Genomic DNA, 18,621 nt, shown 5'->3' on the forward strand with positions numbered 1-18,621 from the left:
AAGTGTGAGATAAAGTTTAGTGCGCTTTGTAGGGCTGTTCAGTCCCTTTACATTCTGTGAATATAATCTAAGGGCCATGAAGAAGAAGATGAAGGAATGCCCCGAGGATCCCCCCAGGAGAGCCGTAGCATGTTACAGATCGTAAAAGGTAGTTTATGGTTTTTTAACGATTAGGGATCGACCTTGAAGAGAAGGGGAGAACGAAAGCAAGAAGGGAGACAAGAGGAGAAGAGTGAGGGGACAGGGGAGTTGGAGACCAGAGAGAATAAGGTCTGGTCAAAACTGCCGGTCAAGGGGGGACAGGGGAACGCCACAAAGTGACTGCGACCGGACTTTGGTATAAGACCCAAAATAGGGAGCGCGGTCCGGATCAGGGGCAGACATAAGACTGAGGAGATAGTCCCCGTCCACGAGGGGAGCAACTCTAAATATAGATAAGAAACATTTAGAGAAGGAAGTGAGAGAATTACTTCCTGCTAGTTTTATAAAGTTGGCCGAATTTACATGAAATAAACATTTCTAATAATATATAACTTTTTTTAGAAATTGTTAGGCTAGGGAGCATCTCCCACGCACCTCCCAAATAAAGTATTTAAAAAGAACTACATATGGAGCTAATTATTTCACTTGTTGAATGGCATGGGTCGGCGAAAACAAGTGATCCTCGCTGTTTAACCCCCGCTCACCCTTTTCTATGTTCCAGGGGAATCCTCGCTGTCAGAGGACGGCAAGGATTCCCCCAAACAGTGAGGCTCCCAGCTAATGCAGGGAGCCCGCTGCATTTATCCGCAGTTGAATACTGACCCTGTGAGCTGGGACAGCGAGTAGTCAGCACTGCTTGCTGTCACAGCTTGCAAAAATCATTGAATACACCCCTATGTAAGGAGACCTGCAAAACGGGATACATACGGATGACCGGCAGTCAGAATACAGATACCGGCATTTCGATGGAGGGAATCCAGACAAGGGTCAGATAAGTATACTTACCTTACACCCTTCACCCCCCAACCCACCCACTAGTTCCTTACCCTAACCCCTGCACCCTACCGTCTAACCCCCCTTGTAGGTGCCTAAACTTACCACGCCCCCCCCCCCCCACACACACACACACACACACACGCACGGCAGCCTAATCTTAAGTCACCACCACTAGTGCCAAAAACACTAACCTTCCTCCTTCACGTGGGCGATGCTAACCTGCCACACATGTTCACTGAATGGGAAATCTGGCTCCCAGTATTTTGAAGGCAATCGGGATTTCGTTTTCATTTCATTGCTTTTTTTTTTTTCTTGTAAGTGCTACAGATGTGTCCACATACATCTAGCCTCCATTCGTGTTAAAGAGCCCTTCAAGTGTGCACCTCTGTAGCGCTGGGTATCTTTTTTTGCTGTATTTGCATATAAAATGCATTGTTATATTATTTTCCAGGAAAACCCTGTAATGTTCCATTTCTTATACAGATACAGCAGCAGTCACACAGTGACAAGCCACATACCATTTTAATTTAAAAATGTAATGGAAATACAGGTAGTTGCAAAAAAGACACCCAACACTACAGTGTCACACAGAGCTCGCAATTAATGTTTAACATGATTTGTAGCTAATGGAGGATAGATGTATCTGGCCATATCTGTAACTTTTGTTATCAGAAATGAAAAGGTACAAAAACCAGGAAAAAAGGGAGAAAAAGAAGAAAAAGTTATCATTAGGGGAAATGTACAGAAGACGATATAATTAGCATGCAACATGCCTGTGGGTACTAATAGGGGGTATATATAGTGTATTGAATGGAAGATCTACTAATATGATACCACCAGAAGAAATACATGTTTTTTCTTTTATTTATTTTTTTGGGAGAGGGGGGAGGGAAAGAGGAAATAGGTGAGGAATAGAGATATATAAGAGAAAGATAACATGGGTAAAATACATTCTGGAAGAAATAGAAACAGAAAAGCATAAAATTAGGCGTGGGTTGGTTAAACCACTACCCCCCTAGAGAAAAGAAAGGAGGTCTCGAGATATAGACACCAAAATTGCTCTAAGAAGAACAGTAGAGCATTAAGTATGTTTAAATGTATATGTAAATGTTGTATGTATCGGATGTTAGAGAATATGTCGAAATGTCAAACACAGGAATTTAAAAAGGAAGTTCAGAGAATGGAAAAGAGGGGAAAGGGAAGAATCAAAAAAAAAAAAGGGAAAAAAAGAAAAAAATATATATATAAGAAATGGTTAAGATACTAACGATCAATGCAAAAGGCCTAAACTCACCCCAAAAAAAGGAAAAGAGCCCTCCAATATTTACACACGCATGAAATAGAAATAGCAGCAATACAAGAGACACATTCCTCTAGGCTAAAGCAACCTAGAATGGTGGACCATAATTACAATAAAGCCTATTTTGCAAGCGACATTTGTAAGGAGAGGAGTGGCGATCCTCTTTAAAAAGAACATAAACTTTGAATTAGAATCACAAATATTAGATAAACAAGGCAGATCTATTATATTACGAGGGTTAATAGAAGGTCAGGAAGTAACGTTTATAGCAATATATGCACCAAATGTAGCTCAAGACACATTCATGAAGAAACTACTGAAGCAACTAGATCAGGGTAGAGAAGAAAAAACGGTAATAATGTTGGGAGATTTAAATGTCACGCTAGACCCGCAGATGGATAAATCGACAATCAAAAATATTAAAAAGGCCCAAACACTTTAACAAAAAATGAGTACAATTATTTATGATGCAGGTTTATATGATGCTTGGAGGGTGAAAAACCTGACCAGCAGAGATTATACTTTTTTCTCTAGTGTACATCAGACATATTCAAGGATAGACCTAATATTAACAGACAAAAACACACTACAACAAATTAAAAAAGCTGAAATCTTACCAATAACCTGTTCAGACCATGCCCCTGGTAATGATAGTATGGGGCAACCAAAAAAGGATCTTTAAACACAGAACCTGGACGATACCAAACTATTTAATAAAAAGAGACAGTATAAAAAAACAAATAGAAGAAACTATCCAACAGTTCTGTACCACAAATAAACCAGAAGAAACAAACTACCTAAATTTCTGGTGTACTCTAAAAGCAGTCCTAAGGGGGAAGATTATACAAATAAATTCAAAAGAAAGGAAAGAAGAACAAACAGCACATATACAATTACAAGACCAATTAAAGAATCTAGAAGTAATACACAAAAAAAAAAAAAAAAGATCACAAAATATTAGGCCAATTAAACAAAATAAGAGCAGAAGTAGAAAATAAAAATCTAAAACAGCTAAAAAGAAACATGCTGAAATTCCAGCAAAGACTATACTGCGAAGGTAATAAAGCATCTAAACTGCTGGCTAATAAAATAAAAGGCAGACAGACGAGAAAACAGATAAAAGAAATCCATGATAAAAATGGCGTAAAAACCTCAAACCCAGCAGAAATAACTAAAGTGTTTGCAGAGTATTATAAACATCTATATAATCTTAAAACAGACAAAGAAACACCCCAACCAACAAAAGAGGAAATAAATGAATTCCTAAAAAGTGTAAAATTGCCTAAACTAGACACAGACCAGATCACAAAACTGAATGAACCACTATCGGATCAAGAATTAAGAGAAGCAATCAAAACACTTGGTACTTGTTTCCTAGCACGGCCACAATCGTGGGGATCGTGTACCTTTAAGTTAAGGTACACGATCTCCACAATGGACCTGATTTCAAAGGAAATTTTGCCGGCAAAGGTACAAAATTCGGGGGCATCGCGTCGGTTGGGACAATTAACATTGGTCCCGACGCGATGCCCCCGATTTTTCCATAGACTTCAATGTTAAAATAATTTTTAACATTGAAATCGTGAGCATCGCATCAGTCTTGTGCCATTATAATGGCACAAGATGAGATGGACTTGATTAAGTCCATCTCACATTGAAAAAAATGTGAAATGGGCCAATATGACCCATTTCACATTATATATGGCCCCGTCGTCACCCCACGATAGACGCCAACCCGAAGCGTGGCGAGCGGCGGCGGTGCGCGTCCTCCGACCTTTTCATTTCCCTACTATCCACGTCGGCGTGGAGTTGAGAATATATAGTGTGGCGAGCGGACGCGTATAACTTCACAGGTATACGCGTCCCCTCGCGGGGCTCGCCACGCTCCGGGCTCGGTGGCTCGCTGCGCTCGCCACAGAAGCACGTGTTATGGCGAATTCATGTATATCCCCCAAATTTTGCATTTCAAATGGAACACGTCAAGGATGCCCATTATCATCAATTATATTTATTTTGTCCATAGAGCCATTTGCGGAATTAGTACGAAACACACAAACAATAGAAGCCCCTATAATCAATAAAGTACAACATAAGACACTATTATTTGCAGACGATATACTCTTGCTTCTCACTAAACCCCAAACTTCAATATCGGCCTTAATGCAGACAATAAATCAATATGCAAAAATTTCCTATTATAAACTAAATAAAAGTAAAACAGAAATACTACCAATAAATATAGAACCAGTAGAACTAGAGATACTTAAAAAAAAAAGTATAAGTTCCAGTGGAAAAATAAAGCTATAAAATACCTGGGGGTGAACTTGGTAGATAACGAAAAAGATCTGATAGAATACAACTATACCCCTCTTCTAAAACAACTAGAAAAAAAATTAAAAGACTGGACATATAGGGAAATTACATGGATGGGCAGAATAGCCACAATAAAAATGTTCCTATTGCCAAAAGTGCTATATCTATTCAGAGCAATACCAAGATTACTCCCAAAATATTGGATAAATAGATTTAACGCAATAATAAATCGCTATATATGGAAAGATAAAAGGGCAAAGATAGCAAAAAAACAATTGGTAAGGCCAAAAATAAAGGGAGGAGTAGCCTTTCCAGATCTACAAATGTATCAATATGCATGCATCCTAGACCAGATCCCAGAGGGAATAAAAAGAGAAGAGAGACCATGGGTGAAGGTGGAAGAAGGAATTATGAAAGAGCTAGAGATAAAAGACCTGATATGGATGCCATTAAATATGAGAACAATACCTAAAGACAGCCTTAGATCAATCAAAGATACATTCAAAGTTTGGGATGTATTCTTGAATACGCAAAAAGAAACTAAAACGCTCTTTAATTATATAGAAATTCAAACAGTTATGAAACTGATCCCAGATCTCAAAGTAGACACATGGATAGCTAGAGGAATAAAAACAATAGGAAATATAATGGGAGAACAGGGATTAAACTCATTCGAACAGCTACAACAAAAATATGGGATACCAACAGCAGACTTTCACAAATACCTACAAATAAGAAGTTGGATGAATAAATAGCAAATGAGAAAAGGTGAAGTGAATCAGATACCTAACAATGTAATTAATAGAATGAGGGGAGGACAGCAGATAGGTGGAATCACCTTATGGTATAAAAACCTGATAAACCGTACAATGGGAAAAAAAACAGGACCGCTTCCATGGGAAAGAGATTTAGGCCTAGAGATAGGAGAAGAGCAATGGGAGAAGACCTTTTCAAAAGTGCATAAAATGACCAAATCAGTATCACATATAGAAAGATACATGAAATTATTGAACAGGACCTACTACACCCCAGAGCGAATAAATAAAATTTGTCCGGCCCAAATAAACATCTGCTGGAGATCTGGAGAGGGGAGGGTAGATCTAATGCATATTTTTTTGAACTGCAATAAAGTAAAATAAATATTGAGGGAGGTAGGAGAACTGATTACACAGGTAGTAGGAGAGGAGGCGGATCTGACACCCGAGAGGGTACTACTTCACGTTAGTCTAAAAGATTTGAAGCAAACAAATACTTATTTCCTAAACCAAGCCTTTTTAGCGACAAAAACAGCAATAGCTCAATACTGGAGACAAGATCAACCTCCCATAGCAATGATAAAGGAGAAGATAAACTATGCCTTCAGAATGGAGACAAACGAGGTTATAGAAAATATAAAACTAAGCAAAAAATGGGAGGTTTGGAAACAATATATAGAAAGTGAAAGTGAAGGGGATACCTTTTGGGAAGCTATGACCCAAAAATAATATAAGAGACATAAGAAAAGGTTAAATATCTAATAACCGGAACCTGATTTAAATAAAAAAGCTAACCATATAACCCCTCTACAAAGATATTAAACTCTGAACTGACATGACAGAATTATAAAGTATGTATGTAAGTAGGGAGAATGCTAGATAAGTGTTAGGTGAGAGATAACATTATCTAGGTATAAAAGGTGAATGTAAGAGGAAATATGTTTTATGTTCTATGTGTTATGTGAGAGATAACGATGTCATTTGTCATTATATTGTATGTCTTATGTTTTAATGTGCAGATATGTAAGAAACTATCATATCTGATGTCTTTTTTGGAAAAAATAAAGAAATATAAAAAAAAAAACTAAAAAAAGAAATGAAAAGGTACACACGGTACGATTTTGGCTATGGACGATTTTGCACTCCATGGACCCCAGAACACAGATATTGACTATACACACTGTAAAATTTTGACTATACCATAAATAGCTATTTTTTTTTTTTAACAATTCTATTGTTTTTTTTACAATAATGAAATGAATAAAACAATTGACAATTGACCGTAGGTATGAGTAGTAAATGAACAATATAGCAATCTACGCGTTTCCACCATTTTACACTTTCATTCAAGTCAAAATATTGTCAGTAATAGTATCCTATTGACCTGTTTCAGTGGGTACTTATTATCTGTTGGACTCGGTTCAATACGTAGAAATTATTGATCGAGAGATCAAGCGGTCCAATCACATAGTATATCGATAAATCAACTTAGCATTCAACAGGGAATTTATGTATATAAAAAATACAAAGTAGTGAAAACATTTCTAACTTGACAAGACCAGAGGGGGGTAAGGGGAGGAAGTATGGGGGGAAGAGTATGTGTCAGATATATATGGGTTGTATAATTGGGCAGTTCTTGTTGTAAACATCACTATGGCTCAATAAAAGACATGACTTGAGGGTTGGGTCAAGAGACCTTATGAAGGGCATTCATTTATTCAGGAAAGTGGTTTTAGTTTCAAATACAGTAAGTTAAGCATCAATGAGCGCTTATCAAATAGTAGAATTTGGAACAGTTTGCTTTTAAGTTCACATAAAGTTGGGGCAGCGGCTGACGTCCAATGTGTGAGAATAGTTTGTTTTGCTAATGTCAAGATAATAGATAGAAGAGGAATGTAATTTGTAGCTGGATCCAGTTTTGGAAATTAAGGCATAAACAGGCTAATGGGTCGGGTAGTAGGGCTAGTCCTAAAAGCGAGTTGATGAAATGGAGGGTCTTTCACCAGAATTTTAGTATTTTAGTGCAGGCCCACATGCAGTGTAGAAATTTTGCATTGCTCATTCTACATTTGCAAAAGTTACCTGTGGCATCTGGGGCCATATATTTACTTTGGGCCGGGGCTATGTAGAGGCGATGAATGGTTTTGAAATGTACTTCTTGTAGGTAGGAGGACTGCAAGATTTTGAGGGAATTTGAGTAAGATGAGAACAATATATCTGGAGAGGTCACATCCGGAATATCTAATTTCCACGATTGGCTTAAAGATTCAAGGGGTTTATCCGGAAGTTTGGCAAGCATCATGTCATATATAAAGGATGTTTTGAATCTGGAATGATATAGCTTCCAAAACGTTTGGTCTAGTGGGTCTAGGTGTGAAGTAGTTAAGATAAGTGGAGATAAAGAATTAACATAATGACGTGTTTGAAGGTACATAAAAAATTGTGTTTTTTGTAAGTCGTATTTAGTTTGTAGGGTTTGAAAAGAAAAGAGAGTTCCTCCTGGGTCAAAGAGTTTAGTGGCCAAATCCAGACCTTTATGACACCATTCTTTGTATTGAGGATTAGTCGGAGAGGGCGGGAAGTTGGGGTTGCCCCAATTTAGGATGAAAGGTGAAATTAGAGGGTTTCTTTGAAGTTTTTTGTTTATGAGGATCCATGCATTATACGTACCTTTTAAAAAGAATATGGTTTTGAATATGTTGGGGTATTTTTGATATAGAAGAGTATAATAATGCACTTGGAGAATAAGGGAATAAAATGTTTTTATCTAAGCTAGGGTCAACATAAGTAGTATTGTTGTACATCCAGTCAGAAATGTACCTAAAATGAATAGAGCAGGAGTATAGTAAAAAAAATAGGGATTTTGAGGCCACCTTGTGATTTAGGTCGCATAAGTTTAATTTCTCAAGTAGTCGAATATCTGGGGTTGGGATGATACAAGGAATTCTTTTTTAATCGGTAAAATATTTTCAGGAAGATAATATTTTTAAGGACTGCTGCTTTTCCAAGGAGCGATATTGGGAGTTTGGTCCATATTTCTAACTCGGCAGAGATTTTATTTATCAGTGGTGTAAAATTAGCTTTATACATGGAGTATGGGCTTTTAGTAATGGTTACACCTAGGTATTTAATGCTATCAGGTTGAATATTAAATTGGGTGATAATAGGGTGTGTGTCTAATTCTGGTGGTAGTGGAGTGAGTGGTAAGATTTCTGTTTTGTTGATATTTATTTTATATCCTGAAATGGGGCAGAAGGACTTTATTAAGTTCATTATAGCAGGAATGGATGTCAGGGGATTAGAGACAAATAATAATAGATCGTCCGCAAAGAAGGCCAACTTTAATTCTTCCCTGTGGATATGTACACCTGTATATAACTGGGAGGATCTCAGGGCAATGGTGAGAGGCTCTATGGCCAAAGCAAAGAGAAGGGGAGAAAGGGGGCAGCCTTGTCTCGTTCCTCTCTGGATGGGAAAAGGAGGTGATAAAAAGACGTTGCACGCAATTTGGGATGTGGGGTTAGTGTAAAGACTTTCGAGAAAGGATATGTATTGTTGGGGAATACCAAATTTTGACAGTGTGGAAGAGATGGGGCCACAGCACCATGTCAAAAGCTTTCTCCGCGTCTATAGCCAGGATTAATTTAGGGGTTTGAGATTGTACTTGAGAAATCGAGTTTTGTGTGACCGGTAAGACATTTCTAACTGAGTGGCGACCGAATATAAAGCCAGTCTGGTCTCGGTGGATGATATGTAGGAGAAGAGGGTTCAGCCTATCGGCCAGGATCTTCGTTAGCAACTTATAGTCGCAATTCAGTAGTGAGATCGGACGGTACGATCCTGGGAGCGTTAAGTCACGACCCGGTTTGGGAATTAGATTTATAATCGTGGAGTTAAAATAAGGGGGTATAGAGTTATTGATTAGTATATAATTAAAGACAGAATCACCCCTATTCTTACCTCTGTCTGGTACATCTTGTAGAAATCTCCTGAGAACCCATCCGGGCCAGGAGCTTTTGCTGTTTTTAATGCTTTTATTGCCCTAAGAACTTCAGGGGCTGTAATAGGGTTTCTCAATGTCCGGGCCTGATCAGTAGATAATTGTGGAAAGTGTAGGTTATCCCAAGTTTCTGAGATAGGAGAAGAAAGAGGTCTATTTTCCTCGTGATTAAGGGGTGTTGAATGAATTTGTTGATTTAGAATAAATGTCTTTATAGAAGTCTGACATGACTTGAGTAATTTGGGCATTGGAGGTTGTGAGTTCTCCAGTAGGGGATTGTAGATGGTGTACCAACATTGGGGGGGGTGAGTGGAGTTCAAGATGGTGGAGAGGAGCTTACCTGTTTTATTACCCAGTTTATGGTATTTATACTTAGTGATAAACTGGCTTTTATCTGACATGGACTGTAGTATGTCCTCTAATAATGTTTTTGCCTGTAAGATTTGTGGGTATGTGATGGGTGTCTAAAGGTGCCCACACACGCACCAATTTTTCTGTACTATGCGTTTTTGACTGTACAATGGTTCTATACAATTTTCCTGTCATGATGCGATGTGTATTTTGATGCGTGCAATGCGATTAACCCATGTTTGTACTGTTAATTTTCAGATGTAGTCTAAAAAGTACGTGCTGCACATACTTTTTTGGACATACTATATCGGGCTCCCGGGAACGCACGTCGCATCGCAAACGCCCATAAACACACCTCGATTATTGTACATAAGATGCGTTTTGTACTTAATAAGTACAAAACGCATTCGATCATCGGTGCGTGTATGGTCACTTTTATATAGTTGGCATACGTTTCTTCTAGTGACCTCAGGGCCAAAACATATATGATTCAGACAAACGTTTTTTTCTGTATTTTCTCATAGCTCATGATCGAGCCTCTCAATACTGATTTGGCTGTCATCCAATAGAGTGATGGGTTAGATGTTAGACCATCCTCATGGTTAGTATGAAAGTCATCCCATGTTTTGGTCAAATGGTCACGAAAAGGCAATGATGAAGTGAGGTGTGAAGGGAATTTCCATGATCTATGAGGGGAGAATTCTTTGGAAATCGGAAGTGAGACTTGTACTAATGCGTGGTCTGAAATTATAATGGGGTGTATCTTAGCTAACTTTACCTGAGGAAGAAGCTTGGTTGAAATACAGATGTAATCTATGCGTGATAGTGTGATGTGCAGCAGAGAGGCAAGTGTATTCTTTTTTGGTTGGATGGAGGGCTCTCCATACATCTATCAATTGTAGACTAATGGGCCCCACACACAGCACAATTTTCAGGCATTTTCTGAGCGATTTTACTAAATCACTCAGAAAATGCCTGAAAATGCATGTAAATCGCTGTGTGTATAGCCCACACAGCGATTTGCATGCGCGCCCCCGCCGTTCTGAATCTGCACAAGATTCAGAACGGACCTGCCCGTCAATCAAGAGCAGTCGCTCAGAAGCTCCTGCTCATATGTGGCCTCGGATGTGAGCAGGGCCTTCTGAGCGACGCTGAACGCCGCCCTGATGTCCCCTGCTCACCGCCCCCTTGACACGCCGGACGCCGCCTCCCCCTGCTCGCCGCACGAAGATGCTGCAAGCAGGGGGAGGATATATATACTGGCCGCAGGAGACATACAATCTAACGGGCTGGCACTCTGGGGTCTTAACAAAACCTGCTGTATTTCAAAGCAAACGACCATAAATAAAATAAAAATACAGCAAGTTTTGTTAAGACCCCAGAGTGCCAGCCTTTCTTTTGCTATTTACACCATATTTTGGAGGGGCACCAGGGCGCTGGAGGGGGGGGGGGGGGGGCGCTAGTGTGCGGTCCTTGGTCTCCTGGCAGCGGGTCTGGGGACGGGCAGCGGGGGTCCGGGGAGTGGTGTGTTAACTCCGGCTCCTAGCGCTGCCGGGCAGCAGATTTTGAAAAGACTCGCCGGACGCTGATTGGCTGAATTCAGCCAATCAGCGTCCGGCAAGTCTTTTCAAAGTCATCAGCACTTCCCGCCGCCAGGCACAGACAGATAGCGCTAGGAGACAGAGTGAGTGAAGGCTGCCGCTACACCAGTCCCTGGACCCCTGGACGCTGCCTTCCCCCGCTGGCTGCACACAGGTATGTTGGCAGCAGGGGTCCAGGTACTGGTGTAGCGGCAGCTTTCACTCACTCGTCACTCCGTCTCCTAGCGCTATTTGCCTGGAGGCGGGAAGCGCTGATGATTTTGAAAACACTTGCCGGACGCTGATTGGCAACCAAATCAGCGTCCGGCAAGTCGACCAAATGACTGCCACCCCGGGCGCCGAAACACCTAGTTTCGGCCCTGTATATAGTGACACTCCCCCAGGCTTTAGTTCAACCCCTTATTTACATTTTGAATTATTTTTTATTCCCCTGAAGTTTCTGTGAGAGATTTGAAATCTCTCATGCTGAATCTGCCATTATGAATCTCTGGCACAAATCTGTGTGTGTGTGTGGCTCATTATCTGAACATTCAGTTTTTAGGGAAATCTCTCGTGCTGAATCTCCCGTTATGAATCTCTGGCACAAATCTCTGCGTATGTAGGCCCCTTAAGGTGGGGTGTGCAATCAGATTAAAATCTCCACATAGAATTAAAGGGGAAGAGGCATGTGGGGTAAGTAGAGCAATGATTTAAAAAAAAAAAAAAAAGATTTTTGAATATGTATTAGGTGCATAAATAGAGCATACGATCTAGATTGTATGTGTGGGGCTGATATCTCAAGCACCTCATGCATCTTATGTGTTTGTGCGGCATAAGATGCATGAGATGATGCAATCGACGCAATTTTTACATTGCAAGCATCTCATGCATCTTATGTGTTTGTTCGGCATAAGCAGGGCTGTGGAGTCGGTAGATAAATGCTCAGACTCCGACTCCTCATACGGCTGACACCGACTCCTCTGTATTAATATGCAAATGTATTTGATACATTCCTTGAAGGAAAGAAAGGCAACATACATATTTTTACTACAGAAACTAGAGGCTGGGAAGCCAACAGTCTACTGTATTGAACAGTTTAAGCAAAGGACAAACACAATGTTTGTCCGCTGGTTTGCTTGCTCGTCACCGTTCAATTCACGGACACAAGGAACGATTTCTTTACCAAATCGTTACTGGCGACGAAAATGGTGCCTGTAAATCAATATGAACCAGCGTAAGGAATGGCTTAGCCAAGGTAAACAAACGACCGCGCGCATGAAACAAGATCTCCATCCGCGTAAAAAGATGTTGTGCGTATGGTGGGAGAGCTTGGTTGAATGAATTTTTCGAGGTATTGAAAACCTTATTGAACGTTGGAAATAAGTTGTAAACTACAAGGGAGAATACATTTATATGTATTGGTGCTCTGAAGTATGCGTTGCGTGCCATATAGTGAAGCACATGAAAAGCATGCTTTTTCATGGTCACTTAACGTGTTAGTTTTGCGGTTACGTGAGGCACTGCATGCATTGGTCTTTATTCTTACAGTAGAGAAGTCATTAATTATAATTTTCGGAGTTGGAGTCGGTGCATTGTTTGCTGACTCCGACTCCGACCCCAGGTACTCGAAATTTGCTCCGACTCCGACTCTACAGCCCTGGGCATAAGATGATGCAATCGACGAGATTTTTACATTGGAATCGATGTAAAAAGGCCCCAAAACCCCAATTTTAATTGCTAACCCCCCCTCATGGGTGAAATGCCCCCCCCCCCATTGTTAACGCCACCCCACTATTGACGCCAACCCGAAGCGTGGCAAGCGCAGCGAGCCCGCGAGGGGCAGTGGTACGCGTCCTCCGACCTTTTCATACCCCCACTATCCACGTCGGCGTAGAGTTGATTTTAAATAGTGTGGCGAGCGCAGCGAGCCACCGAGCCCGAAGCGCGGCCAGCGGACACGGAATACATGTAAAGTAGTCCGCGTCCCCTCGCGGGGCACGCTGCGCTCGCCACGTTTCGGGCTCGGTGGCTCGCTGCGCTCGCCACACTATATAAAATCAACTCCGCGCCGACGTGGATAGTCGGGGTATGAAAAGGTCGGAGGACGCTTACCGCCGCCCCTCGCGGGCTTGCTACAGTTCGGGTTGGCGTTGATTGTGCTGGTGGCGTTAACAATGGTTATTGGGGGCTCACGATTTTTTATCTCATGGATCTCATGCATCTTATGGATGCATAAGATCCATGAGATTAAAAAATCTGGTCCATCGCGTTGATTGTATGCCTTAAGTACCTTAAATTTAAGGCATACAATCAATGAGGCGGGCGCCGTGCTAGGAAAGCAGTACCCATGTGGTTTGCCAGCTATTTTAACTACTACTATGAGATATCTGCCTTCAATATCTGACTCCACTGATGTGACCTCAGCAGAAAGGGATCTAGAGACCAAAATCACAATACCTCTCGATTTAGAGTTATAGGGAGCGGATGCTAGAATCCTCCATTTCATCATTTGGAGTTTTAAAACCTCTGGTGGTAGTAAATGTGTTTCTTGGAGGCATACAATGTCCAGCGCCTGTTTCTGCAAATAGACTAATACCTTGCGGCGTGAGTGGAAACCACCGACATTAAGGGTACCTATTTTGACTTCAGTCATTTGTATCAGGGTGGGAGGGAGTGATGCACAACCAACTGACGTGGAGCTTTTCCTCTATTTCTTGTACTCCAGGATCCTGTAGACACATTAGGAAAGAAACAGGGAGGGAGAACAAAGAGACACAAGACATGGGGGAGAACAATCGCAAATTGAAAAGTAGTGCGATCAGCGCACTAAATAAGCATTCTGAAATATAGACATTCCGCAAACAATATTTAAATTTAACTATCTGAGTACCGAACCGTAGTACCAGTTTCATATTATCAATGCGAACACAGAGCATGGGATATACAACAAGGTGGATTCCCTTTTTTGGGGGAGATGAAGAATGAAACCGTATTATAAACAAAACAAAACATAAGGTCAATGTTACCCTAGACGGAGTAATGAAGATCATCTTAAGGTATATAGTCCCAATACAGAAGGAGTCCTTGGCCTAGTGCGTTAAGATCACTTATCCGTTATGTCTGTAGATGCTGTAGAATGTTTCTCTCGAAGAAAGTCATTGGCATCATCCGGGTTTGAAAAGTCGTAGTGGGTGTCGTCAGTGAAGATTCTCAAACAGGCTGGATACATCAATGCGATTTCAACTTATTGTTAACTAGTTGAGTGCACACAGGGGAAAATGCTTCTCTCTGCTTAGATAATTCTGCGGAAAAGTCTTGAAAGATGCGTAGACTTTTTCCTTCCCACATGAGGGTTTGATGTTTACATGAGGCTCTCCAGAAGACAACTTTATGTAGGTAATTTAAACAGCGAAACAGGACAGGTCTTGGCCTAGGGTCATTATGCTTGGGGAGAAACCCTAATCGATGGACCCGTTCTACTACTAGATCTTGACATTCAGAGGTTATACCTAGCAGTTCGGGCAGCGTCTTAGTAACAAAGTCCATGTGGGTGGGGCCTTTATCCTCTTCTGGGAGCCCTACTACTTTCACGTTGTTCCTTCTGGAATGGTTTTCCATCTCGTCGAGTTTATTTCAAAGGTGGTAATTATCTTTCTGTAGTCTGATAACATCTTTTTGCACTGAATGCATATCATGGGACAGTGCACCCAGACTATTCTCATTTGTGGATACTCTGGTAGTGAGTTGTTAAAGCTGTTGAGAAATCTGTGTTGGACAGTAATGGTGCCATGGTAGATTTTATAGCATCTACAATATCCCTGTATGTAGTCAGGGTCTCTGCGCACTTGTGATATATCGGAATCATCTTGAGCAGCTGCAGTTTTCTTAGAAGCAGGAGAGAGGGGGGAGATTTCATCCTCCTCTTCTGGTGCCGTATTATACTCTACTCTATGTTTCTCATTCCTTGCTGGGGTTAGTTTATGGCACAGGTCTTCAGCCTGTGGCCCTCCAGATGTTGTGGAACTACATGTCCCAGCATGCCCTGACAGTTTTGGCATGCTCTTATAGGAAAAAATGTGGCAATGCATGTTGGAACATGTAGTTTCACAACATCTGGAGGGCCATAGGTTGAAGACCCATGGTTTATGGGATGCCCCTGTTGAAAGGAATTTTCCATTTGTGTGGGTAATATTGTATGAATTCCTTATAATTGGGGAGTGTTTCTGATCTCCGTTTGGGGACAGAGGATTGCAGCAGGATATCTCAGATCCTGTAATGCTCACACAGGCTGAGGGGGGAAGGGAGCCCAGTGATATGTGGTTTTTTTTTGGGGGGGGGCCTGTCTCTTTCTGGGTCTCTGGTATGCACTGTCACTGTGGCTTTGGGGCAAATTGTCAGGACCTGAGGTGGGAGATCAAGGGCCTTCCAACGCAGGGCAGGGGTAGAGTTGCCGGGAATGCGCTTATATTGCTAGGCTCCGGGAGGATGGCAACAGGGGGGCCCGGTGCCTGTACTGTACCTCCGGATCGGCGTCGGAAGCAGCGTCCTCCGCCAGCATCTGTGTAGGGAGCAGGAGGCTTCAGCCGGCGTTAGTTAGAGATGGCGCCGGGAACGGTGACGTCATCAGACATTCAGTGGTGCCGTACGCTGCCGGGAGGGAGTCCGCGATGCCGAAGAGGGCTCAGCTGGGTCAGCGGGTGTTAAGGAGGTAGGCAGCGGTGAGCAAGGACGGGTGCCTGTCCTCTATGTGGCCGGTGTGTGGAATCCGCCCGGAGCTGCGATCTCAAACAGCTTCTTCCATGCAGCCGGAAGCGGAAGTCCATAAATAGCTAATTTAATTAGCACTAGCTTGTACACTTTCTAGTCAAAATTGTGATGCCCACGAACCGGTTGCAACACAGCAAAATGAACCGGTAAAAAAGAAGGGTTCTTACCAGTTCATTGCCATGTTGCTTTGCATGGTTAATCAGTGTGTTGCTAATAAGACATTAGACAACACCATTTACTGTATACAGTATAAGCCTTATTCATGGAATGTTAAATTCTCATTTGTTGTATAATAATCATTCTGCTTTGTGAGAATTCACTTGGGCCGCTTTTGAGTGTATATAGCAAGTCAGAGCGAAGTGCATGAATTATGTTCAGGTGGTACTGCCTGATTAGTGACTTACATTTGTGTTTATGACATGGCAGTGTGAATTAAAATTCTGTTTTATTTTACAGACAATAAGAGACCAAAAATCAACAAAAAGCCATTTCGTGTTTCACGGTTTGAACCGATTACTGAAACTACGATGGTGCCCAGAGAAGCACAATTCTCTATACCCAAGGGTAAGAATACATTTGTCTATAAGATTTCCATTTTTGTGGCCTTTATTAAGAATTGTATTTGAAAATATTTACAGACCCTGCAACAAGAGAGATTTATGCAGATTTTAAAGTTCATAATAAAAGCATTAACTGCAACATCAGACTATTAAGGCTATAGTTATGTTTAATCTTTTAAATAAACTTTTTATTGGGAGAATCGTCACAAACCTAACTTGTTTCACAGTTGTTTTCTCTATTTCCAAGTGTTTCCAGGCTGGTCTGTGTCCATGATGCTGCAGCACCATCACATTCCTAGCTGATTAATCACCTGTGAGGATTACTGTCTGCTGTAGTAATCACAGGCTACTTCAGGTTGTCTGCATACTTGGCTGCCCCATTTTAAAGACCATCAGCTGACATGTTTGCTCCAATAGGTTACCTACAAGCTTTGACATTTCTTACCTTAGCACTTGATCACATGATCAAGGTATGCACAGGTACTTCCTGAGTTAATTAATACTGCGGGTTGCAGCCAATCACATGCTGGCATGGGGGATATAAATCAGGCCCCCAGCACTATCAAATCGTTTTTGTAGTTGTCTCGCGAGTCAGTAGTCCAAGGCTCCATGCTTATTGCTTACAGTGTTACCTGAGCAACTGTGCTGCTGCTAGCAAGTCTCCTGCTTAACCTTCCAGTTGCCAGACTCTCTTCTGCTTACCATTATCAGCTCCTGTGTAGAAGTTTATGCTTTCCCAGGTCTCCGCAAGCAGGCATCTCCCATCGGCTCCCAGGCCACATCTCCCATCAGCTCCTATGACATGTCTCCCAGAGGCTTCCAGGCTATTCCTTCCAGTAATACCTGTACACCTGTGCTGCTGCTAGCAATTCCCCTCGTTATTCTCCAGCTGTCAGACTCTTTCCTGTATACCATCTGCAGTTTTCTGTCAAGAAGTCTACGCCCATTCAGGACTTTGCTAACAGGCATGACCATAAGCTCCTAGGCCACATCACCATCAAGCCGATGGTGATGCGGAGGCTCGATGGTGTCCTAGGCTGCATCACCATTGCTGAAATTGCAATCGCTTGAGATCGCAGTTTCATGGTTCACTTATGTGCACTCTGGCATCCATGCGCAAAAGTGCATATATTGATGAATAGCTATTTTCGTAATTCAGTTTGATTCATTCGACATATCCCCAACTACATTTGCTGAAACCAAACTTGCAAGGAACTTCCACCATGCTTCACTGTTACCTCGTTATAATATTGGTCCCCAGTCTTTGGAAAACAACTTGTTACGGTCAAATATTAACATTTGACTCCTCAGTCCAGAGCACCGGCTGCCATTTTTCTGCACCCCTGTTCATATGTTTCTAAGCATGGTTGAGTCGCTTGGCATTGTTTCCACATCAGTACAGCTTTTTGTCCGCAATTCTTCCATGAAGACCACTTCTGGGAAGATTTCTCTTAACAGTAAATGAGTGTAACTGGGTCCCACTGGTTTCTGCCAGTTCTGAGCTGAGTATGCATTATGCCTTTGGTCTGGTCCCCACAGTTGCCAGATTCATTGTGCTTCTTCAAAAGAGCTTGAACAGCACATCTTGAAACCAACAATCTGCTTAGAATGTTTTGCCTGGGAGAGACCTTGTGTTTTGTTGCTGTGGTCAGTCTTGAAAAGACCTGTGACTTGAAATGGTCTTGCACAACCTCACCCTTTGTTTGGCTGTTTCTCGCCTGGTTTTAAGCCTCCTACACAGTTGTTTCTGTTTCAGTTAATGAGGGATCTGCTTTCTTATTTTTTGGGGGCATTCGGTATTGATTACATTTTGACTGGATAGCTGAGATTTCGTACAGTGATGTAGCGGATTCTGCTTCTCAGGCTTTATTTGTTATCTGACTTGTTGGAATATCTTTGTTCAGGCCTGCACTTTTGAGTACATAGTTACATAGTAGGTGAGGCTGAATTAAGACTTTCGTCCATCTAGTTCAACCTATGTTTATAATAGTTTATCCGGTACTTGTGTATTATCACG

The 18,621-nt window shown here is 41.6% G+C and overlaps 1 protein-coding gene across 1 annotated transcript in view; it reads left to right on the forward strand.

Annotated features, from left to right (window-relative positions):
* Positions 1-18,621, forward strand: part of LOC146080733 (uncharacterized) — a 535,728-nt gene that overhangs the window by 380,627 nt on the left and 136,480 nt on the right. The window contains exon 29 of the mRNA XM_083188326.1: positions 16,501-16,608. Coding sequence (XP_083044452.1) covers positions 16,501-16,608 — 108 coding nt within the window. The remainder of the gene's footprint in view (positions 1-16,500; positions 16,609-18,621) is intronic.

This window comes from Crinia signifera, chromosome 5 (assembly GCF_055691185.1).
Source record: "Crinia signifera chromosome 5, ASM5569118v1, whole genome shotgun sequence".
Classification (NCBI taxonomy): Eukaryota; Metazoa; Chordata; class Amphibia; order Anura; family Myobatrachidae; genus Crinia; species Crinia signifera.